At 36.1% G+C, this 25,250-nt stretch overlaps 1 protein-coding gene across 1 annotated transcript in view; it reads left to right on the top strand.

Moving 5' to 3' along the window:
* Positions 1-25,250, top strand: part of LOC100547667 (1-phosphatidylinositol 4,5-bisphosphate phosphodiesterase beta-4) — a 52,192-nt gene that overhangs the window by 8,226 nt on the left and 18,716 nt on the right. Inside the window, exons 6-14 of the mRNA XM_019612606.2 lie at positions 154-256; positions 2,107-2,271; positions 5,085-5,289; positions 10,634-10,722; positions 10,996-11,146; positions 12,777-12,826; positions 12,949-13,014; positions 19,929-20,044; positions 25,159-25,234. Coding sequence (XP_019468151.1) covers positions 154-256; positions 2,107-2,271; positions 5,085-5,289; positions 10,634-10,722; positions 10,996-11,146; positions 12,777-12,826; positions 12,949-13,014; positions 19,929-20,044; positions 25,159-25,234 — 1,021 coding nt within the window. The remainder of the gene's footprint in view (positions 1-153; positions 257-2,106; positions 2,272-5,084; positions 5,290-10,633; positions 10,723-10,995; positions 11,147-12,776; positions 12,827-12,948; positions 13,015-19,928; positions 20,045-25,158; positions 25,235-25,250) is intronic.

Raw genomic sequence — 25,250 nt, 5'->3', positions numbered from 1 at the left:
TTACTTCCTCACACTTGCAGATAGAAAGGCAATCTGTAATCTACAATGCTGTAGGAGAGTTCATTGTTTAAACTTAGAACATCCATTTTATCTGTAGTTAATTTAAGTTCAGTTTCCACAAAAGAATAATTTTCTTGTTTTTCATGAAATAAGCTATCTACTTAAACCAGATTTCATGCGCCGACCGGATAGAACATTTGACCCTTTCTCTGAAACTCCTGTAGATGGTGTAATTGCTGCAACGTGTTCTGTACAGGTAAAACAGCTGCAAAAACAAAACAAAACAAAAACAACAACAACAACAACAACAAAAAACCCCCCAAAAAAAACTTCTTTCATCATATCACTCAAATCACATTTAAATGTGAATAGAAATAAGATAGGTGCAAAAAGTGTTCGTATTGTTTGGATTTTTTCAGATTTTTTTCTTTGTTTCTGTGTTTACTTGATTTGATTTGAACATGATATAATTTATTTGTTATTACACATTATCACCAAATGTTGAACACCCCTACGCTCTTTTTGATTTACATCAGCCCACACAAATGAGTAAGTGAGTGGAGTTCATTTTTGTGGATAGTATGAAACTGTATGGACTTCACTGTCACCACAGAGAAAGAAGTATGGGCATATGTGGACAGATGTTTTCTAAATAAGGAAACAAAAATGGTTCATTACTTTAGAATCATCTATGAGTAGCAACATCCATGAAACTTCTGTTGTAGTTTTAAAATGTGGTTAGGCATTTTGTTTTGGTAATTCCTGTTTTGTGACTTGACACTTGCCGTGCTCATTCCCTTAGCCTCTAAGAATGATATAATAACATCAACAGTTCGTTCAAGATTTGCCAACTAAAAAATAGAAACAGTTTCATTCACAGTGATTACTGCTTTGCACTTACTCTGAGTTACTTTTTACTGGAGAATGCTATGCACATTTGGCATACAAGAGGATATGGTCCTTACAGTGGAGGATATACAATCTTATTACAGAGAAAATATGGAGTTCATGGAGTAAGCATAGATATTGTGGACTTACGGAGATAACAGTGCTGAGAGAGAGAGGGACAGATAGACTGATAGATCAGATTTGTGAGAGGAATATGTCTTCAACTGCACAATCTTCATTCTGAATTTTATTTGTACTAGTTATAGTACAAATAACTAGTAATAGTTAGAATCCCTGACAAAGAGCAGGACTCCTCTTGAAGATGCGTGCTGTTATTAAAAAAAAGAGAAAAGCCAGTGATGGTACCCCTCAGCCACATAACTTTTCAGATTTGTTATCCAGAGTTGTTCCCTGGAATATTAGATCATGAAAAGAAAAGAATGTCTCAAATGAGCTTAGATCTGTGAAATTGTGTTTTTCTTTCCTTGAGCTTAGTAATGAAAACATCAGCTGTATTTTTAAGTAATAGATTATCTTGATGGAATAAAAATGTGCCCTGGAGTAATCACCTGCTGTAGCTTGATTAATCTTGACTTGAAATGAAATCACAGCAAGTCTTCATGTACATAGCAATACAGAGGAGTCATCTGCACTGTTTATTTGTTTTCTTTTAAATGTGATTGGTTTAAAACATGCACCAATGTGAAAGCAGAGCATAAACATCCTTTCACTTCTCTGTTGTCAAGATTTAAATAGATTCCAAACAGAAAATTTTAAAGCGTATTTTGAGAGCAGTTGCAGAACAGTAGTGCCCGACCTGGTTGTTTCATTCAGCATATTTTATAAATGCACCTGTGAAACAGGACCTAGTTGAGCTTACTGACTTATAACTTCTAACAGTGAGCACAGAAATGATTCTGTTGTCACATTTCTCATTTACAGCTTATTCTAAGTTTGTTTAGTACAACTAAAATGAAAGCTCAGTATATATTTTAAGATCTTAGCACAATGGCTTTCCAAGTAAATGCAATTTTATCAGTAATTTTACCATTTTCATATGATTAAATAAATATATCTGTTCTATACTAAGCATTTTTCAGAGTGCCTTCACTAAATTAAAAATGTTCAGTATTTCCAGTATGTACAATGTGCTGAGTACATTTCTTGGTTGATATTCTCTGTACTGCTTTTCCTTACCCTTCTGTTATTACATTGCAGGTAATATCTGGTCAGTTTTTATCAGATAAAAAGATTGGTACGTATGTAGAAGTGGATATGTACGGCTTACCCACGGACACAATACGTAAAGAATTTAGAACACGCATGGTGATGAACAACGGTCTGAACCCTGTTTACAATGAAGAATCATTTGTATTTCGAAAGGTAGGATATTTGGAAAGCACTTTTTGTGATTGGCAGCTCTTTTGCATATAAGCATCCTTGCTCACTTGATCTGCCCCTCCCTGCTTCAGTCTGACTGCTGACATGAATAAGTACTGCTCCCATAAAAAAGGGTTTGTAGGGTTCCTGTTTACTACTGTAAACAATTTAAAGCTGAAGTAAGCTTTCAAGAGATTTTTATTTATTTTTTTTTAATTTTGCATTGTTTTGTTTTTCTAATGGATAACCTCTGTAGCTGTCACATGATTTTTTGTTTCTGTTTGGCTCTTCCCTCCCCTTTGCTTCCTCCTCCCACTCGGAGGTAACAACCTCATCCATGGCCATGCCTGTGTTCAAGGTATGCAGTCTGCTCAGAATGAGCCCCCGCTGGTGGACACCATCATTCCTTGGAGATTTCTTCTTCCCTGCCCTGGCAGTGGTTGCTATCTTGCACTGTTCCTTCAGCCCAGAGGGCAGGTGAGATGCTGCATCCAAAGCTAAGGTCAATGTTATTACATGGAAAAGTTGGAAGGGTGCTGTGTTCCTCAAATGTGTTGCCAGCTCCCTCCTCCATGTGCATTATGTACCTTTTTATTTTTATTTTTCCTTTTTTTCTTTTATTTAATATCAAAAGAAAAACAACCCTTTTTTCTTGGTATGGGGGATTTGAAAAGAGACATCAGTTGTCATTGCCCGTGTTCAGTTTTTATCTCTAAGTCTATATGACACACACAGACACAAACATACATATATAATGTCAGCCCAAGTTTCATCTGGAATATGTGTTAGCAGTGCTGTCGTTGAGAATGTCTGTTTTGCTTGCACCTGTTCTGTTGTCATGTAAAGCTGTTGTTCTTTTATTCCAAAGTGACAGACTTTGCCATGTGGTGATACTGCTTTACACTAGGGCATAAGACATGCAGCATCTGCTTTCTAAACAGTGTAACTAGATTTTAATAGAAATGTAGTTAATGCAAGAGATTATTGTAGACTCAAATACATTTTGAAATGAACGTGAATCCTAGTGCTTTTCTGTATGTATGAGGAAGCTCAGAGAAAATACTTAGGTATACGACAGGCAATCATGCTCCCCTTGGCTTCTTGGCCATCTGGCCAGCATCTGCTGCTTTCTAATTTCTTAGATCAAAAGACCCATGAAGTACAGAGTGCACTCAGTTTCACTGTAAAAGAGGAGTACTTGTATATCATGGCATGAGTATAATGGGTAATGCTAATCTAATATTGCTTGGACTTTAGGCTCTGCTCTGTAATATATAGCACGTTCTCTTGAATAAGTCATACTGTAAGTCAGCCAAGAGATTATTTTTCTTCATATCACGTCACTGTTATATCAGGCTTAGCGTAGTAATCAGGACATACATTGATAACCAGATGTGGTGAGTCACATAAGCACAACAGGAACAACTCTTCTAGTTAGAGGAAATGAAGTTGTGAGATGCACAGTGCTAAAATGCCATGAGGGTGGGGTGGGTGAACAAACTAACACAAAGAGAAATATAACCACCTTAGTCCCCACTTGTACTCCCTAGTCAATCTCTATCTGAGCCAGTAAAGTATTAAAAGATTTACTAATCCGTGGCCTGTTGAGGAGAGGACTTACCTGCTTTATTTGGGTTACAGTATTCTTCTTAAGCTGATGTTTAATAATACACAGCTGCTTTTAGGTAACACGTTTGATTACACTTCTATCATGTTTTGTTATTTTTATTTTAATTAAAATAAATTTTCAATCATTCTGAGCCAAGTACAGTGTTGTCAACTGTGTTGTGTAAGGGGGAGGTGTGGGTCGGGTGTGCTGGTGGTAACATACTGGGAATGTCTAGTTATTACTCATCCTGAGCAAGTAAATCAAGACTTTTATGAGTAGCTCAGCTGAATTCAGAGACCAAAAGAATACTTTATTTTGTGCCCTCTATTATCTAAAATGAAAGTGACAAGGGAAAGGTCTAAGATAGTAGATACAGTTTACCCAGGTCTTTTGTCTGATGAGCATCGAAGAGTAGAATCGCGTAGAGAAGAACTGGGAAGACCTTTCCTACCATGATCAAGATAGACTGGTACAGAGACTGCATGTCTTGGTTTATCTGTCTTCTCCTTGCTGCTCTGCACACAGAAGCAGTGTCTGTGCCGCAGGGACAGCAAGGTTTTTTTTGCTCTTCTTTTGATCAGACAAGGTAGGGGCTGACAGATACAGATACCTGACAGCATCTCTGCACACTATGCATATTTCATATTGTGAGTACTCACTTCTGCTGGCAACACACCATTTCAGCAGGTCTTTCAACCTGTCTGCCCTCTTCTGTCTGCTTCTCCCCTCTACACAACACATAGCTCAACATGCGTTCATATCAACTTACGCTTGCATTAATTCCATTCTTCATTGCCCTTTTGGATACATCCCAAATCCCATCTTTCTCTCATAATTCCTCCAGATTCAGTGTTACCTACTCTTCGATTGCCACGCTATCTGCCATTTCCCCTGTAGTATTTACCTGCTTGCTTATTCATGTCACTGGCCTCCAATAATGTAAAATAAGTATGCAAAATATTTAGGTAAAATAACTGTAAGATGTATTATTGTACATTTTGGAATTACCCATTATTTAGAGTGGAAAAAATTATTTTCTAGGAAAGGGTAATTTGAAAGTATGCTATTTGCAGGGACTGGCATTATCTTTCAGTGATGATAGTCTGTTTCTGGCATACAAAGTGAATGAGCAAATTGCTTCAACATGAGGGGTGAGGAGGGTGATAATGTACTAATCATTAAATGTCTTCATTTTATGGCTTTCCAGGTTATTCTCCCTGATCTTGCTGTCCTGAGAATAGCAGTATATGATGACAATAATAAGTTGATCGGTCAGAGGATCCTGCCTCTAGATGGTCTACAAGCAGGTTACAGACACATTTCACTTCGAAATGAGGGCAACAAACCACTCTCTCTTCCGACGGTTTTCTGCAACATTGTGCTTAAAACATATGTGCCTGATGGTTTTGGAGGTGAGATAAGCCTGTACTTCAGTGTATGGTAAATTTTGAGTGCTGTAGAATTTACTGTATTGTAGAATTCACTTCCAGTATGCTAGCTGAGAGTAGAGACACAATGCTGGAGGACTGCAAAGATTTAGTGTCTTTAACACTGTGGCAACCCCATTTGTTCAGTTAAGAAACAAAGTTTCCAACCAAGTACCTCAGGGTAAATGGTTGTTAAATGTATCCTGTTAAATTCCAAAATAATGTGGAGAATATACTAATATTAGGGTTATCTCTGGTTTTCTTTTTGTTCAGAAAGATGTTAATTTTTTTTTTCTGACATATGTTTGCAAGGCTAACGTGTATTTTAGCTATATTGTTTGTCCAGTATGTATAAACAATTGCAGCAGAATCTAGATGCACATTTTTTCAAGCAAAGGCACTTTTATACTCCTGAGAATATTGGTATATATTAAAAACAAACAAACAAACAAACAAAAACTGGTGGTGGAAGAATTAAGCATCCAAAACTGTTCTGCATTTGTCTCTCCCAATTTTACATATTTTAGTGTCTTGTAATTATTTTTAGGGAAGTTGTTTTTAATCTGAGCCATTCCCATGATCAGTTTGGCAGGGTCATTGCCACATCTGGATATGAACAAACAGAGAATAGTCACTACACCAATTTAGTCTGTGTAATGTGTAAGTTCACCCTGAGAATGAACTTCTGGGAAATGCGTTTTTCAGAGCAGATGAAATTCACTTGTATATTAGACAATACATAAATCATTTAAAGCTGCAAAATAAAAATTATGGAAATAATGTTAAATGTTAATGCTCTGACTCAATGACAAGATGAAGCTTACCTTCTATGTGATTAGTGAGACGTTGATGAAAATGGAATTTTGCTATTTGCAAAAGCAGTTTCAAACCTGATGTCTACCCTAAGAGTTCCTGCAGCTACTCTGAGTGGCATTTCCATAGTACAAACTAGAGGAAGATAATACTTGCTCAATACATTAGATAGCGTATCTTCAAGACTGTTCGGTGGTATTTATCCGGACTTTTAAAAGTATCAATAACTCCATGGAAAAAATTAGGCATTTACAGAACTATTTGTGTAAGTCACATATGAAATCCTGACTGTGGTAAGTCAGATGGAGCTCTGCTACATGACTTGGAGCACTACCATGCCTTTATGCAGCATGTTTGAACAACAGTAATTCAGGGATTTAGTCTGAAGACAAATGTAAGCTTCTGCTTAAGCTTGAGATTCTCAAGGTTGTAACTGAACAGTGAATCTAAGGGACTCATTTAAGCATATGTTTTAATTCTTTTCAGAACTTGAGTTTTTGACAGTTAATGGCTCTATTAAAATATTTTCTAAACTAGGGGCATACTTCTGATTTGGAATTGGCATTTTACTGAATGATATCACACCACTTCTTCTGTGAGTAGGATTTAAACCTAGTGGAGTTTAATTTGTCTAAGTGTTGGAGCATATTGATTGTATAGGGAGAAAAATTGTTGTTTTTTTTAAATGCATTATACAAATTCAAAAGTGAAAAACTTGTATTTCAAGGAGCGTTTGAACACCAATTAAGAATTTGCAAATTGTATACTGTTCAGTATTGGCTGATATACTGTTTGGTCACCAGTGCTTTTGATAGTTTATCTGGTAAGGGAGAGAATATAGGAAAACATTAATACCCCTAAGTAACTTTATGCTTAAGTAAAATACTGCTAGAATGAAAAACTGATTGTCTCGTTGGGGAAAACAGGCTCCATATTAATATGAATAAAATGAGTTCAGTTATTCTCTTCTCCCATCCCCAGATAGTTTTGATGTGTCTTGTGTATTTTTCTCATCGGTATAGAACAAGCTGATGAACAACTGGGAAATAACTTTTGACACTCAAGTGGAATCGTTAACATTCTCCTGACATGTTTTTAAGTACCTGTCATCTGCAGTGCACCTCTCTTTGTTTTATGAGCTATCATTAGGATCTTTATGATTATTTTAGCAAACCTGTGGGAAGGTATAAGTTGATTCAGTAGCTGCGTGCTTTTTTATTATTATTATTTTTTATTTTAAAGATTTCTTTTAACTTAAAGATTTAAAAACTTGCACTAGAGTTATTAATTCATAATAGGCCTTAAAAGATGCGTAACTATTTATTTATTTCTTGTAGGATTTACTGATTTTTTTTGTAATTTTTCTGTGTCAGATACTCTGTTCCCAATAAAATAAAATGCTGATGCAAATTAATGCAAATGAAGTAGTGTTCTCCAAAGAGAAGCATCTGTAATTGAAATCTGTACGTCAGTAAGCATGGTTACTTAAGGTAGTTATTAGAGCCTTCTGTACTCTTCCTTTTATTTAATTATTTTTTCTGTATTTAATTGGAATTCTTTTACAAAATGCTATTCCCTACCCCCACCTTACCTCACCAGGGAAAATGACAAACGTAAGCAAAGGACAAATGACAATGTGAAAAACAGTGATGAGTCACATCCCACTTGTAGAAATGCTGAGCCTTTGGTGATGTACTCCTGTGGTTAGTAACACAATTTACAAAGGTCTCACTCTCCCAAAGATGTTAGTCATTTTTACTTTGAAGCTCATGGTAATCAGGTTCCATTTTCAACTGACGCATCGTGTTCACAGGTTGCTCTGAGTGTTCATGGAAAAGTACATGCCAAGGACAAAAAGGCATAGTTACTAAGTTAGGAAGGGGACTGGAGCACCTCTCCTGTGAAGAAGGGCTGAGAGAGCTGGGCTTGTTTAGCCTGGAGTGGACCCTAGCGAGACCTTATTGCGGCCTTCCAGTACTTGAATGGATATCATAAGTAGGAGGGATACTGACTACTTGCAGAGGCAGATAGTGATAGAACAAGAAGAAACAGTTTTAAACTAGAAGAGAGGATATTTAGGTTAGATGTTAGGAAGAAATTATGTATTCTGAAGGTGATGAGGCACTGGCACAGGCTGCCCAGAGAAGCCCCATCTTTGGAGGCATTCAAAGGCAGGTTGGATGGAACCCTGGGCAGCCTCATCTGGTGTGTGGCAGCCCTGCCCACAGCTGGGGGTTGGAACTTCTAACTCACGCCATTCTATGATTCAATCAGTTCTGAAAATAAATGTCTGAAAATAAATTCTACCTGTATTTTGTGTATGTAAAGTACAGGTTCTGAAGATATGTTTGGGTTACGACAATTATTGTTGGCAGTATGTTTGGTACCTATCAAGGGCAATGCTATCTATTTAGTACAACTCTGGGGGGAATGGAAGCCCAGTCTGTGCTATTTTCCATGGGAAATACATCCAGTGTTTTCAGAGAAGACCACAGAATAACTTAGATTGGAAAGGAGATTGCATAGTCCAGCCCCCAGTTTGATCAAGAAAGATAGGAAGCTTCCTTTGAAAGCTTTTAATGAGTTGGGTATTTTTTGCAAACATAGTCAATGGGCCAGTTTCTCTGGCCCAGTCATTGTAAACTGATTTGGAAAATGGCCAAAAGTATGACGTGGGACATAGATAAAACTCAAATGATGGAAACTGTAAGTTTCAGAACTGCTATTGCAGAAATAATTGTCTAGTGAGTCTGTCTAGGATATAAGGATACAAAAATCGTCGTCTTATAAGGAGCTAAAAATAGGGGTTTGCCACATTCGGTAAAGAAAAGGATTCCTTGTAAGTGAATCATCGTGCATAGTCTCCTGGATTCTCACAACAAAAGCTCAAGTTAATGAAATGACAATATTTTTTAGTGAGTGATGAGTCAGTCTGCAGCATTTAAACTTCCTTTCCTAAGTTACTGCTCTAACATGCAAGGTTTATTAACTGAGTCCAGTGATCCTTTTGTCCATAATACTGAAGTTAACGTTTCAGAGACATCATTACAACAGATTGTTGCTATGGTCTCTGAAAATGTGTTAATATTGTAAATAGTGAATCAGTTTAATTTATAAAATTGTTTCTTACTGTGGAGGGCTCCCATTGCCATTTGTGAAACTTCTGGTTCTGAGATTAGTCATGGAAAGAGATTATTCAGCACAAAGGTAAATGTTCCTGTATCTTTGTCTTCCTTCAGAACAGTGTTTACACATCCATCGCTGTATATGGAAAACACATTCTGTAATTTATGCTGTTAAGCTTACTCAGTGCAATTTTTAATTTTACTTTTACAGATTTCTTTTATGCTCCAGTGGGGTAGTAGGGGGTGGAGGTGGAGGAGGAAGGCATAACATATTCACCCTCATTCCTGATCCTAATTCTTATTTCATGTCAGTACTGTTGTTTCTAATTTTATTGGAAGCAGCTAAGGTTGCAGTTCAGGTAGTTGGTATGCTGACAGCCAAAATGATCACAGTGCTATACTCTCTAGGCTCATCCACCCATCATGAGAGACAGCACATGATAGCGTTGGATTTTATTGTAAAATAAAGAGTGGTTAGAGTATTATTGTTTGTGTTTTGCTGTATGAAAGAAAAGGAGCTGCTCCTAGGGAAGGTGTTTGGTTTATTTCCTTAGGCAGAGTAAGCTTCTGCAGCATAAACTTGTCTAGTAGTGCCACATATGTAGTTTGGATTAAGAACTCCAAATAGAATTCATACATTTTCATGACAACATGTGAGGAGTTCATGGTAATGGTATAGTTATGGGTGACCCTGGGTGTACAGCACCCAGGGGCTCATCTCTGCTTGTGTATTCAGGAGGATTCTGTGTGCCCATAGGGAATGGGAGAAGGATATTAGCTGGAGTATGGGATGCCGGAGACCAAGGTTGGAAGAAATGGTGCCAGCACCCACTACAGCCCACATTCTGCTTAAAATCCTGGAGAAACCAACCTCAGTTCCTCACTGTCCTCTGGGAAGCTAAGGATAGAAGAATATTACTGGAATAGGAGGAAATAGGGAGATCCTTGCTGTTTCATGGAGCCTTTCTTTTATACTAACTCCCCTGATAACCTGGATAGGAAGTCAGCACCACTTCAAATAATCAAGAGACAAAGTTGTTAGTGCTTTGTCACTCAGCAGATTCCATTCTGGTCTCAAATTTTAGTGTCACAACCAGGAGTAATGCAGAGTATCTTTGCTTTGATGGAGTTAGAATGTGTTTTCCTGAATAAACTGCCTGGATTAGTACCGCACCCTTGACACTTTTTAAACTGATTCGTGTTCCTAATATGCTCCGATGCTATTTTGATGAGCACTTTCTGTCCTGACAGATTTACTGTATGAACCTGAACAATTTTTGCAAGTCAAAGCTCATTCAGTAATAGTAGGGTAAAGGTTTTGTAAAAGGTAAAACGGAATGCTTCTGAAAATGATAAAAAAAAAGATGAAATTTTTTTTCTTTTTCTTACAGATATTGTGGATGCTTTGTCAGATCCAAAGAAATTTTTGTCTATTACAGAAAAAAGAGCAGACCAAATGAGAGCTATGGGTATTGAAACTGTAAGTGGAACTTAATGACTAACACAGCTCATTTGTATTCATATCATGATGCAAAACACATCGTTTAGAAGTAGAAACTTTGGGAAGTAAGAAGAGTGGGTAGGTTTTTAAAATATATTACAAATACTTTACTGAGAATTGTGTTATTTGAAAGTACGCTTCAATTTTCCAAAGCATGTATTGAAGTAAACAAGTTCAGAAATTTCCTGTACACCAAATGTTGTACTACAGGTAAAAGCAATTAATTTATTACAATGTGAATGTTTCTTCCAGAGTGATATAGCTGATGTACCAAATGACACTTCAAAAAATGATAGAAAAGGGAAAGCTAATAACGCCAAAGCAAACGTGACTCCTCAGAGTAGCTCTGAGCTTCGACCAAGTACCACAGCAGGCTTTGGGTCTGGGACCGATGCTAAGAAAGGTAAACAAAAATCCTGAGCCAATCCTTCAGTTCTGGTGCGGTTCAGAAAGCTACAGAGAAGTACTTGTTTCTCGTTTTTAGTTTTGCAGTTCTGTTTACCTTTTGAAAATAACTTCTTCAGTCACTGATAGCAGTCTTCGTCTATTTGCAAGAAAATTGTATATATTACCAGAAAGACTCTGTAAATTCAATACAGATTTATTTTTCTAAGTGACTCCTTTGTGTAGCTGCGTGCCAGATACCAATAGTAGAGCCTACATGACTGGGAGAAATTTACCAGAGATGTACTGAAGCCACACTGATAGGAATGACTATTTTCTGGCAATATTCCGCAGGAGTTGTTCTACTTTAGTTTTTCTCTCTACAGATCCCTTGGCAGAGTTGCAGATTTAAGTAATTAAAGTATTTAGAATTCATTGGATTCTGTAGAGATTTCCCAACAATTAGAGATATTTTCAGTGTATGGTTTTACTGATTATGGAAATGGCATGTTTATTGTCAAAAATATCCGTATTAAAAGTGCTCATTTAGAAATGAATAAGTATTTTTTTTTCTCATTATTCATTGTTCACTTTACAAAATCACCTCGTGGAGCCAAATGGGATTATTTGTTTTTCACAGATCATCACAGGTAATGAAGATTAAGTGAGAAAACAAATCCGTACAGCTGAATGAAGCACAGTAAATATCTCTGTTAATTGCCCACAAGAATTAGTCTGGTTCACTCTCTTTCATTCATTTTGGCCCAAGGGGATCAATGGAACGGAAAGGAGCACTGTTCTTGTTCTTAAACATTAGCAGACATAACTGAATACAAACATGTGAAAGGGTCAATCTTTTGAGAAATAAGATGCCGTCTATCATGAGTCACTTCTGGCAATAGAACAGGTCATCTCTGGCACCTTAAAGTTTTCAAAGTTCTTCCCCAGATTTTTTTATGTCAGCAAGATATTTTCATATTTCATGTATCATCATCAAGATGCACAAATGTTAGTTCTGTTGAGCATTAATTAGGCATGAAATTTGCAGGAGGTGGCAATTGATTCCTGGTTGCCATGGAATCAGACTTGAATAACTTTACACTTTAAAGTGAAAGCCTAAGGAAGTTTGTTTAGAAAAAGGCACACCTGTTGGTGTCCTGGTTTTTCCTCAGTTAAATAATAAGAATAAGTATATATAGCTCTTTATGTTGTCATGCACAACCTCACCTAAGAAACATTCCCCCAGAAACTAGAGGTGCTGGAGCAATCTCCAGCTATGTAAAAAATTCTGAAATTTGCAAAGTTGGACTTTAATGTACATAAATTGTTTGTTGTGTTTTCAGAAAATAAACTTTTCCAATTTTTATATTGCTGTGTTTGGACACGTCAGTGCAGAATTGTATGATTAAAATACTCTCATCAATTCCTTTTTTTCACAAGGCAATTGATTGAGCGGTATATTTGAAAAGGAAATTAGCAGTATTTTTGCTACGTCTTAATGAATTATTTTTTCATTAACCTGACTTTTTAATGGTACAAAACAGTAATTAACTGTTAACTAACATGTAGATTTCTATGTTAAAACTCTTAAGTATGAAATACAGTTCTATGCATGAAGTTTTAGATAAACTCTATCAATACCTTCCTAGGTATAGACCTAATTCCTCAAGTGAAGATAGAAGATTTAAAGCAAATGAAGGTAAGCATGGACATAGGTTTTTCAAGATGTGTTCCTAATTATTTGTTTTAAGTAGCCATTATTTTATCTGTTTACAGTCAGTGTGACCACAGGCAAATTGATCCAATTTGTTTTTTTTGTAGGCTTACATAAAACATTTAAAGAAACAGCAGAAAGAGCTGAATGCCTTAAAGAAGAAGCATGCAAAGGTAAGATCATTAAGAGCTCTTGGAAAAGCACACTCTGATTGAAAAAGAGCTGCAACTTTCACTAGTATGGACGGTTCCTAATTTAAGTGAATGAAAACTAAGGAACTAAGACCACCAAGAAAGGGCATTTCTGTTTTAATTGTACTCCAATTTATGCTCAAGTAAACTAATTTTCCCTTTAGCAACCCTTTTTTTTTTATGACTTCCTGACTTTTGGTATGCTTTGTTTGACCCGTGTAAGGATCCAGAGCTCACCTTTTCTGGATGATAATTTTATCTAGCTCCTTCTTAGATGACATACTGACACATAGCTTGAAAAAAGTGCAGTAGTGATGTGAAAGGGTGCTGCATTAAAGGCAGACCCTGGAGAAACTGCAAAATTACCAAACAAAACTGGAAAGTGTAACTGAAAAAATGAAATGCACTATTCCTCTTCATGTATGTTTGTATTACCACTTTATAGTTATCTACTTGGATGGTACTGTTGACAGTGGTATCTCAAATATGGCAGTATCACAAGTATACTTTACGTTATAAAATTATGACCCATTTTCTCCTGCTTTTTATTGCTAGGAAATCTTTTCTCATGTTACAAACAGTGGAATAACAGGTGAAGATAGTATTTTGGCGATACATGCACATCTTTTCTAGCGTTTGCAGCAGTAACTCCCTTGTTCACTTTGATTGCAGATTTCATGAAGATCTGATCTAATGTAATAATCATCTTGGCATTTTTAGTGTCACTGTATTTTTTTTCATGGCTGTCATTTGGACATGGGGTACTATGTATAATGAAGTATGAGGAAATTACTTTCAATAATCAACACTTTCTTGTGACTCGTAGTATTAAAAATAGTATAAGAAAATTGAATAACTATTCAACTTTCTGACTCCGGGCTGACTCTGTGCAGAGGGGAAATGAGTGATTCCCTCACTTTAATGTTGTGTACAAAGCCCATGTTCAAGAAAAAGTCTCTGCCATACATGTCTAAAGTAGCACTTCTATCCCGTAAGGATGGGCTGCTGTATCTTGCAAAAATCATTGCATAATAGGTAGTTTCTAGGCCTTCTTGGAATTGATCTTTTAGGAGGCTTCTCACAGCTGGATACTACCAAAAATTTGGTCAATTTGCTCAGGTTTGCACTTGCTTTTTCTAATCCAGGCAGAAAATTGCCAGCAACAGTAAGATGCTGTGTGCTCAGAAGGGCTTTCAGCATTTGCTCAAGAACAGTTATTTTTGTTCTGAGCTATTCTGTGTCCTGCTGTTTCCAAGTATGAACTGAGTGAGTGCAAGTCTGCCCTAACAAGAAAATGCTTGTCTAGAACATGTCTTGCTAAAGGCCTATGTAAGTGCAACTTTTTAAATTTAAAGAGCATCTGATCAGAACAGTGTGGCCATAGTAGTATATAGATAAGCTTAAGAAAGTGCCTAGTATACTCATCAGTATTTTTAATGCATTTTATAAGCTGGAAAGGAGTCTGAGAACTGTGCAGTTGATAATCCATGATCATTTGCAGAATGTCTTTGTTTTAAACACACTGAACTTAGAAGTTCCAGAAATAGGTTGGCTCTTATGTTGCTGTAGACACTCCTGAGATCTGGATGAATAAGTAAACAACAAAGGAGTTGTTCATGTCATTTAAGGAAAAAAATAATCCAACTCTTTTCTGTCTAAAGTTGGCCTTGTGGAAAATGCGTTTTGTAAATGAATGCATGCAAGTGTGGAAGAGAGAGAGGGTGGAGGAGGAAATGACTCTGTTGTAAGCAGTGTAGGAGCTAAACTGGTAGCCCAGAGCAGAGTTAGCTGAGGAAATAGCAGGAATAAGTGTCCTTATTATTAACAACATACACTCAATGTAGAGAAGTATTAGCATACCTGCTGAAATGCTGTCAGAATTTGGTTGCTTTGTAGGAAAATACGCATTGTATTATCAGCCTTCATTTAATAAATGTGTAGGACAGTTATAAACACCACATTTTCAGATTAATGATTAGAATTTCTTTTGCAACACCCACAGTACAGCTTCAGTGTCCCTGGTGCAGGAAGGATGTGCAACCTTCCAGTGCAAAAGGCCCAGTGGAAAATTGGTTTTATTTGGGTTCTGCTCTGTAGCTTAGGCATTTACAGGGCTTTTGGAAGAGTCGTCCCATCTGCCAGGTCTGTGTTGTGATTCAGTGGTTATTTCAACTTCTTGGTATGGTTTAAACATTTCTCTTCAAAAGGTATTAAACCTCTCCTGCATATCACAGGTCCTACCTGTTTTGTACTCTACATTCCTTAGAAATGCCTCAGTACCAGTATACCTCAAATGTTAAGTGTGAATGATCCCTGCATTATGTAATTATAAATACTCTTTTAAAAAAGGAGTAATAATAATAGAACAAGCATAAAGTTACATCACTGTGTGGGATGTGTGTGTATATATACAGGTACAGTTGCAAGAGATATATCACACAGGAAAAACAAAGTAATGGCAGTATGTTGAGGAATAAGAGAATTTTATCATGCTTCTGGAATCAAAATGGCTGAAACACTGACCAGCAGTAAATAAGAAGGAGGATAGCATTAAACAAATACACAGCCAGAGAGTACTGCTTTCTGAAAATCCAGGCACCGTTTTGTTTTTGTATAGGATCCTTGGAGAGCTGGATTTAGAGTCTTTATTGTTCCTTTTTCCACTTCCATATGGGGAAAATATAACCTCTCATCATGCTTGTCAGTATTCAAGAGGCATTTGGGTAATGTCCTTAATATGCTTTAACTTTTGGTTAGCCCTGTAGTGGTCAGGCAGCTGGATAAACTTTGTAGGTCCCTATCTGTTCTATTTTATTCTACTCTACTCAATGCTACTGTATCCAAGTAGAATGGAGATTATTACAATTCAGACATTCTGTGACTGATAAAGTTCAGTCTGCTCATTCCCTAATATCAGAACAGTGGCTTGCCAAAAACTGCAGAATTTTGAATTTCACAATAGTGAAGAGTTGAGATTTCATTCAGGATTGAGATTCATGTAAAAGATAAATATGCAGAGTTATTTAAAAGCAAAATGAAGCTTTTAAAGAAATCCATACAGGTAATAATGGACTAAGCAAGTAGAGATTAAAGACAAAGCAAACTATAGTGAATGCTGGAGGGGAACAACATTTCACAAGTCCTGTAATTCTGTGAAATTCATTCCTCTTCCTTCAGGCTCTCTGTTCTTACCCAGGCTACAAATTTAAGTAGAGGATTGGGTTCAAAAACTGATTCATTTGCAACAGCTCTGTTACAAAATGAAACCACTTATTCTGAAGTAGGGAAACTGTATTGGTACACTTGACTCTGAAACTGAACTTACCTCCTATACTACAATACTCATTTTGTTTGTCATTTGAAAAAAGAGTGACAAATTTCTGTAATGATTACCATTAAAAAAAAAAATCCATGCTAGATTTAACTTATAGTTAAATCTTAGTTCTGGTAATCTGAACATTCAATCATTTTAAAATACTGCAGCCAGCAAATTTTGCGTTTTGCAAAATTTTTTAGAATCTTAGTAGGCAGCTTTTGAAACACACTGTTTCCAGACTACAGTCCTTCAGTTTCCTTCGTATGAATGTTACTATGAAACTGCAGAATAACTGAGTGATTTTTGTTGGGTTTTGTTTTTTATTTATCAAGATACTGAGTACAGTAAATGAGTGGCATCATAGGAAGATGGAATAAAGAGCAAGAATACATACATATATAAGAGACAGTCACTGATTTCATCATTTAACAACCTGCTTCTATGTACTCCTACTGGATGTTAATCTTTTGCAGGGATGTTAGAGTTTTTGTGCCTCTTGTGGTAAACAGAGGAGAGAGCAAAATAAGGAAGGATTACTCAGTATATTCTCTATCTGTCAAAGGTGCAACAGATCATCATGGTAAACAGCTTTGTCAGTTTCAGAGGTGATATTCACAGATGTCCACTTACGGAATTTAATATGGCCATAGACACTATCCAGATCTGCATAGTTATCACCCAAAATATGAATCCTATAGTCAATCTCCTGTAAATTTATATTGATACTGAATGTGTGTACTGTTTGAAAAGAAATCTTTTCAAGAAAATGACCAAGAAAAATAATCTTCATTTCACAATGTAAGAGAGAGAGTATAAAGGACTCTGGGGCTCTAGATTAATACAGTTCTGCAAAAGATGTTGTGGATTTGGAAATAATAGTTTTTTCTTTATTTCATCATTGTGGTATTCTGTAATGAAAGTCTTCCATACTTCAGTTTTTAGTTGTGTAAAGGAGTATTTAAGTTACTAGAGAAATTCATGTGGAAATAATGATTTGTATGCTAAGATCTTACATCTTGTCTTCAACAGATTGACTTATGATTTTCTTTCCCTTTGTTTCAATGGAACTATGTCTAATTCTTTACTTCTTTCTATAGATAGTCAGGCAGTGATTTGTGTCCTTCTGTATCAGTTAGCTGACCACTCAGCTGAACTGTGGCTTCAATTTTCAATATAATCATTAAATGCAATTTGTGAATGTATCTGTGGAAAAGGCGTATAAATTCAAACCACAAATTCAGTAGTGTTGAGGAAATCATGAAAGGTATAGCTGAGGAGAATTTTATCTGCAAACATATTCTGAATCAGTCTAGAACACTTTTCCACCTGGAACTTTGTGCCTAAAAATAAAAAAATGCTGAAAGTGTTTTAAGATGTTAGAAAACCACTTGCATTTTCTAAAGTCTTGACAGAAATTTTGGATGCAGCAGCTAGGTGTAATGAATTTTCCTTTGAATAAAGACAGAAAATCAAAGTCTCATCAGCTCAATCACTTTAAACAGTGTTCCCATGTTTGTGGTAATTTAATTCAAGAGACCTCTTGTTGTTGACTCCCAGTATTTTGTGGCTTCTGTGCAGTGGTTGGCAGTAGTCCATCTTCCTCTTCCAGCTCTGTTTATATTCATGTCCAAATTCATGTTCTGCAGAGTGGATGGGGAGGAGGAGGGAAGTGGGGGGGGTGAGGATAAGGTCCTCAATAGATCTCATTTAAGATGGAGTTGTCTTGGAGCAGTAGCAGTAGAGGTGAGTCTCTTTAAAAGTTCACAGTGAATTTGTGATGAAGAGATGAGACTTTAATCATGGTTAAATTAGGTAAATCTAAATATTCTAGTTCTAAGTGATAGGACCACCAGAATTGTATAGCCATGCCTTATCAGTGTGTAGATGGCTCATACTTTGCAATATTTTCAGACAGTCTTTCAGAGCAAGAACTATATTGTTTTTTTTGACTGAAGGAAAGTGTGTAGTTAAGCAATGAGATGCTCTTTGTCTGTGCCTTCACCTGTGGCTGTGTTATGCTGTCAAGTTGTCAAGTTTGTGTCTTTTTTTTTTTGTCCATATTTTTCTTACATGATTAGTCAGTAGTAGATATTCCCTGGCAATGCTGGCACTTTTTAATGGTAATGGAGTCTATTTATTTCCCCTTAAATCTTCTGTAGAACAGAGAATTCAATTCTCCACTCTAACTACAAAATTTGTGAGTTGTATGTGTTCCCTGGGGGAGTGCATATGTTGTGAGTACCAGGCTTTTAAAGTATGACATTTGTACTAGAATTTTGGTAAAATTCAATGTAAGTCTTTCACTAGGATTTTTAAATGAGGAAACAGTGATAAGACAAACAAGTGTACAGAAAATAGGAACAAAGAACAATAGAATAATAAGTGCAGCATAACTAAACAATGAGCTATAAAGCAAAATAAAGTCCTGGTAAGAGGCCATATTAGTTAATGCAATGGTTTTTGTCTTGTTTAGATAAAATGTGGAGCAATTGAATAGTAATAAAATAGTGTAAATTAACATACAACAATTTTTCCTCTTATAATGTAAATTAAATATTTAGTGCTCTCAGCTTTAGTTAAATATTTGCATCGTAAGCAACTGTTCTGATGAAGGAGAATACGAAATCAAGTTTAATAATGAAGTCTACATATAAGTGCTAATGGTGTTGTTTCTGGTACAGTCTTTGTAATGGAAAGGAAATGCCTTTGCACTACACCCAAGTGGTTGCTTTGATAATTCCTCTTTTCATTATACAAAAAATTTTTTACTCCCCTACCATAGATAAACTTCTTATAGTTCACAGTGTAAATCACATAGCTGTAGTGACACCAGGTTATCACTAGTGTGAAATACTCCATGAGTAGCTCTTTACTTCGAGTTTGTCAAGGTGTGCTATATTGTTTGGAGAAAAAAAAAAAAAAAAAAAGTAGTGGTTGTTTGCAGTAGGCTGCATGTGTAGTTGAGCATCACATTGCACTGCTTTCTATTGCTTGGACAGGGAGATGCTCTGCAACGGGACAGAATTTCTTAATGATGAGATTGCTGTTGTTGTTAGGGGAGTTGCAGACCAGATTTTCAGAACTTTCAGTTAAAGATTTAATTTTTAGCTATTATTTTTGGACTTGTAACTTTATTCTGTTTTATAATGGCCAACAGGCTACTGCTTTATTCAATACAAGATACAGAGGGGAAGGGGATTGGGGTGAGTTTTGTTCCCCTTAATATTCAGAAACCTTAAGTGGCGTTATATGAGCTTGTAAATATGATTTTTTTAATGTTGCATTTATTCAAAAGGTTAAGTTAAATGGATAGTAATAGTTGGCATTTTTTCCCGTCATTGTTTTGTTTTAAAGTAACCATATATTATATTTTTAAGGTGCAGTATAGATTTTCATTTTTTAAAAAGGAGAACTGCTGTAGCACTTATGGTGAAATATCTGGAAATTAAATACAAGATGGCTAAACCAGATTAAATTCCATTGTCAAAGTTATCTGTTCGTACACTGATACTTTTACACTGTAAGAAAACTAAACATTAAAAATCCAGCAATCTAATTGTGAGGTCCTACTGTTTTCCAGGAGCACAGCGCTATGCAGAAGTTGCACTGCACACAAATTGACAAAATAGTGGCACAATATGATAAAGAAAAGGTATCATACGAGAAAATGTTAGAGAAGGCAATCAAGAAGAAGGGGTAAGATATTATTTTAATGTTTTTAATAGACTAAAAATACTTCTTACGCTTCTGTGGTCTGGAAGAAAACATTTGTAAAAAAAAGGTCATTCAAATGAATGAACTGCAACTTGAATCAATATCCTACATCAAACTGAATTTGAGCTGTTTGAAGGCTTTAGCCATGGGCCATAAATGTTGTATTCAGTTTGCCTTTCTCTAGTTTTCTGCTGTCAGTGTGTGAAATATAAAAGCGAAAGAGTTGCCAGAAATATTAATTTCTTTGGCCTGATCTGGTCTCACTACCTTTTCCCAGGAATATGTCTGTTGTATTCAGTAAGAGATGACTAATGCCCTCAACAGCTCTACTGATCAGGAGGAGGCAATGATTTGATCTGACAAAAAAACTAGCTTTTAATCCTGAGCATTTAAAAATAGTAGAGTTCTGCCATGCTGTCAAGTTGAAGTTTCTTTTTAACAACAACTACAACAGAAAAAAAAACAACAACAAAAACAACACCTTCAGATGCTCAACTGGGATAAATTGCTTTTAATCCTTTGACTTGGGTAAAGCTGCTTTGGTTTGCATTATCTGAAGTGCTGGCCTTTATCCATGTGAATCTTTTAATCTCAGAAAAGTTCACAGAACATACTGATGACTTTAATAAAATGTCCTTCTTGTAGACCCATTTGGGATAATATGACAGGACTTGTTGCTACCTTGCTGCTAGAGTTTAATCTGGCAGCAGTCTCCTCTTTATGTTTCACCCCGTGGCTAGAATTTCTTTGAGATAGCAGTTTGTTTTATAATACCAGGACTTTGAGCAGCAATTGAATTACTTAGTTCTATATAAAGTTATGATAATAGTTAGTCTTAAATGCACACTGTTAGCATCAGACAACAGCAGCTGGTAACACTTGCTAACTGAATGCTGAACATAAGTGCATCTTTAGCATTGGTTTCTTGCACAAACACTTTTTAGGTTTTTTTAATTATTTGAAATGACAGGGTTTTTTTAAATACTTGGTTGTCTATTCAATACACTTAGAACAGAAATAAAAGTGTCTGAAGTGAGAAAAGTAAGGAAAATTCTCTTCCCTAAGTAATGAAAAGATTATGTAAACACTTTAAAAAGCTTATGCATATTGTTTCCAAGAAAGGAGAATTGATAGCACCCAAATACATATCCATCCTTATATCTAAATTGGAAAGATATGGATTTGAAGGCTCAAATATTAGGTGGATAAAACTCTTTTATACACCTATCAAAAAAATTTTTTTTTCAGGAAGTATCTGGTAATTTGAATATGAATGCTTCAAAAATATATTTTAAATGCTCATTTACAAAGTTTATTACTTGAAAATGTCCCAGAATGACAGCCAAGGAAATGGAATATGTCCTGTACTCACCGAACCCAGGATCTCTCATTCATCAGATTGTTTCAGCTAAAAAAAACTTGCTCAGATCTCACCTCTCATAAGAAGATATGTTGAGGGAGTTGGTCTTGTTTAGTTTGGAAAAAAGAGGGCTCTGGGGAGATCTCATTGTAGCCTTACAGTACTTGAGGGGAGGTAATTATCAGGAGGGGGACTGACTTTTTACATGGTCTGATAGCGGCAGGACAAGGAGAAATGGCTTTAAACTAAAGGAGAGGAGATTTAGGTTAGATGTTAGGAATAAATTTTTACTCAGAGGGCTCTGGCACAGGCTGTCCAGAGAAGTTGTAGATACCCGCATCTCTGGAGGCATTCGAACACAGGTTGGATGGGGATCCTGGGCAGCCTGATCTAGCAGTTGGCAACCCTGCACATGGCAAGGGGTTGGAAGTAGATAATCTTTAAGGTTCCCTCCAATCTAAGCCATGCTGTCATTCTATAAAATATTTGTAATCTAAGTAGATCCTTCCAAGAAAAGACTAATTTTCCAAAGAAAATTGTCTATAGGACAAATTAATTTAATTTGGCTTTGATTCAATTTCAATTGAGTAAGGAAGGTTTTTGGCTTTAAAAACTATGCACCGGATTTGTAAGTAAAGCCAGTGCATTTTACTACAATAATTATGAAATTAGCCCTGGACATTGTACTGCAATTATCTTCAGGGGAGAAAAGTTTCCTAGTGCTCTGCTATTTTAGAATAGTGTGTCAGAAGAGAGATGATCAGTGTTCCTGTTGGCCTGAGCAGAGGCCAGTGTCTCAGCTTGTCTAGGCAAAACAACAGATGAAGGTATATAACAAAGTTAAAGGTGGTAGTGACAGTCTCTGGGCAATGAATAGTGAAAAGCTATATGTAACAGTGCTTTCCAGAATAATCCCAAACTGGGGCAAATGTAAAAGTAAATGATAATCTGATTCCCAGTTTCACATAATTTCATGGTTTACTTTCTGTGTCTTAATTCTTACAACACTTCTGTCATGGACTCCAGATGATAATTTTAAATTATTGACGAAACTTGTTATTTGTTTGTTATGGATTTGTTGGGTTTTTTTGGAGGAGGAGGAGAGGGCTCTTTTAATTTGTTTGTTTGTTTGATTGATTGATTGTTGTAAGTAACTAATTCAGAAGCAAATCCAATACACAGCTATATACTGTTCTTTACCATGACTGAATATTTCCCTGGACTTGACAGCTGCCAATCATCTGATGGCACTTCAGTTTCGTAATTACTGGTATCTTATTACCAACCAAATTAAAATTGCCTGTCAGATTTCCTACTAAAATGCTTCTTAGTTGTACATCAGTGTTTCAAGTGCTTCCTTCTGGACTACTGTGTATGCAGCCCTGAAACCCCTTTCAACAAGGTACTTTGGCAGAGCCATCTCTTCACCCCACAGTACAGCAGTGTATTTCAGGACAAGCTGAGATCTGAGCAAGTTTTTTTTGGCTGAAACAATCTAATGAATGAGAGATCCTGGGTTCAGTGAGTACAGGACATATTCCATTTCCTTGGCTATCATTCTGGGACGTTTTCAAATAATAAATTTTGTAAATGAGCATTTAAAATATATTTTTGAAGCATTCATATTCAAATTGCCAGAAAAAATATTCCTGAAAAAAATATTGATAGGTATATAAAATAGTTTGTTTTCTGACTTTGTTGAGCAATTTCTTTGCAGCCTGTTTCTGCCACATGGTGTGACAAATGTTGACTGCATAATGTTCAGCAAAGTAAAATTTTTAATCACATGCTAATTCACCAACAAATGGATGGGATTTTGCTCCCTGTGCTATTTCTGTTGTACACTTAAAATGCCCAAAAATCTTGAAGAAGCTTATGGAGACATGCATGCTTGTTTCCCCACTCTGAAATGAAGTTTGAGGGGCACGTGAAGATCTTTCTGATTTATCAGAACTGTCCAGTAATTAAAGTGCATGCATGTGTATGAGCATGGACATGTGACTATGAGTTGGGCTGTTGCTGAATGTTTGTTTCTAGCTGTGACTTGATGGTTTTATCATGTACTGTCACTGCAGTTGTAAACAATTCTAGCTTTGTCCAGGCTGTCTGGAAAGTTTCCTTCAGATGTAATAAAAACACTGCATTTGTAGGGAAGGCTTAATTGATGGTTTTGATGACTAGGACTACGAAAAGTCTGGTGTTTGGTATTTGAAACAATTAGTCTTTTTCATAGGATACGTATAGTCGGACTCTGATTATGGCTACACTTGTGCATAAGCAAAGATGCTTTCTTTGAAGCTTTTTTTTATTAGGCAGAGGTTACTATGGTCAGAACTTATCTCTATTGCTTTTATTTACTTCTGAAGTGTCAAATGAGTCAAATCTTTACCAAAAATTTCCTACCGTGACCAGAAAATGAATGACCAGGCCTTCTGGTGGCACTTGGGAACACTAGGCACATCACACTACTATTTTCACAGAGAATTTTGCCAGTACTGTTTGATAATTAAATTCTGTCTTTTTCCGTAAGTTTAGCTGCACTTTGATATTAAAATAGGTTATAAACTTTTTAAGAGTTTCATTAAGAGTTTAAGATTATAAAATGAATGTAGCTGCACCCACTGTAATGTTACATAGTTTTACATCAGCAGATGGTCCAGATGATAGAACTTTTACAGTGCTGTCAAAATAGACTCCTCTAAATTTATTGTATTATTCCAAACTGAAAAACTGAGACTTCCAGTGTGTGAATTTGTATTCTGTTCTGAAAACCCTTCTCTAGATAAAAGGTAGCAAAAAGATATATAATGTTGTCAGATGGAGCTTGCAAAAATTCATTAACTTAAGTGAGATAGTAACTGAAATTGCTGTTGTTTTTTTACTGTGCATCCATCCTATCCAGTGCACAGCCCAAAAAATTAGGTTTATTGAGAGGTAGAAGTCATCTATCTACACATAAATCAAGGGAGCATCAGCACGGGCCCTGTGCTGCCATTTTACCAGCCAGTTTCTTGAAATCATGGTGTTCCTGATTGAAATAAATTTTGCAACTTGTATTCAACTCTGCTAACTTTACCCAAGCGTAAAGACCATGCTGTATTGCCTATTGCAAGGGTGAGGGCTGTCTTCAAGATTTATTGTTTTCAAGTCACATAAGGTATTTAATGTCTTGGATTCATCTACATGGACCAATGTAATTTGCAAGGGTAATGAGGCCTCTTCTTTGCAACCCTTTCGATTCTGTTTTCCCACAGTGGCTTACTTAGACTTTCAGCAGTCATTCAAATTAAGCATGCCCAAACTACTGTGTGAGACAGTTATTCAAGCAACTTTTCTTTCTTTGCCTCAAAACAGTAACAAAAATGACTTTTAAATCAGAGGATAAAATCATGGTGATATAATGAATATGCTTGTAAGTTTTCAGACAGGATCTGGATTCTCTTAGCGAGATATTTTAGGTTTTAAAATGAAACAAAGTACCATAAATGAAGATGTTTGTCATATCCTCAGCAACAGAATATTGCAGGGGCAATCTAGAATTAATTGTGTGTTGTTTGAATTGAATGATCATTAATCCAACAATGTTTTGTAAATTGTGAATAAATTACCAGAAGAAATAATTTCATTCCAATACGCTGTAGCACTTCAACATTGATTAACATTTTAATTAGTAAGAGCTGACTGGATGGGAAGATGTTTAACTTGTGGCACACATTTGCAATTTTGCTTTTTTTAGAGGAAGTAATTGTGTTGAATTGAAGAAAGAAACTGAAATTAAAATTCAGGCACTAACGTCAGATCACAAGTCTAAGGTAAGCAAACAGCCAA

The sequence above is a fragment of the Meleagris gallopavo genome, chromosome 2 (genome assembly GCF_000146605.3).
Source record: "Meleagris gallopavo isolate NT-WF06-2002-E0010 breed Aviagen turkey brand Nicholas breeding stock chromosome 2, Turkey_5.1, whole genome shotgun sequence".
Taxonomy (NCBI): Eukaryota; Metazoa; Chordata; class Aves; order Galliformes; family Phasianidae; genus Meleagris; species Meleagris gallopavo.
Note: the sequence above shows the minus strand (reverse complement) of the source record. Positions and strands in the feature narration are given on the sequence as shown.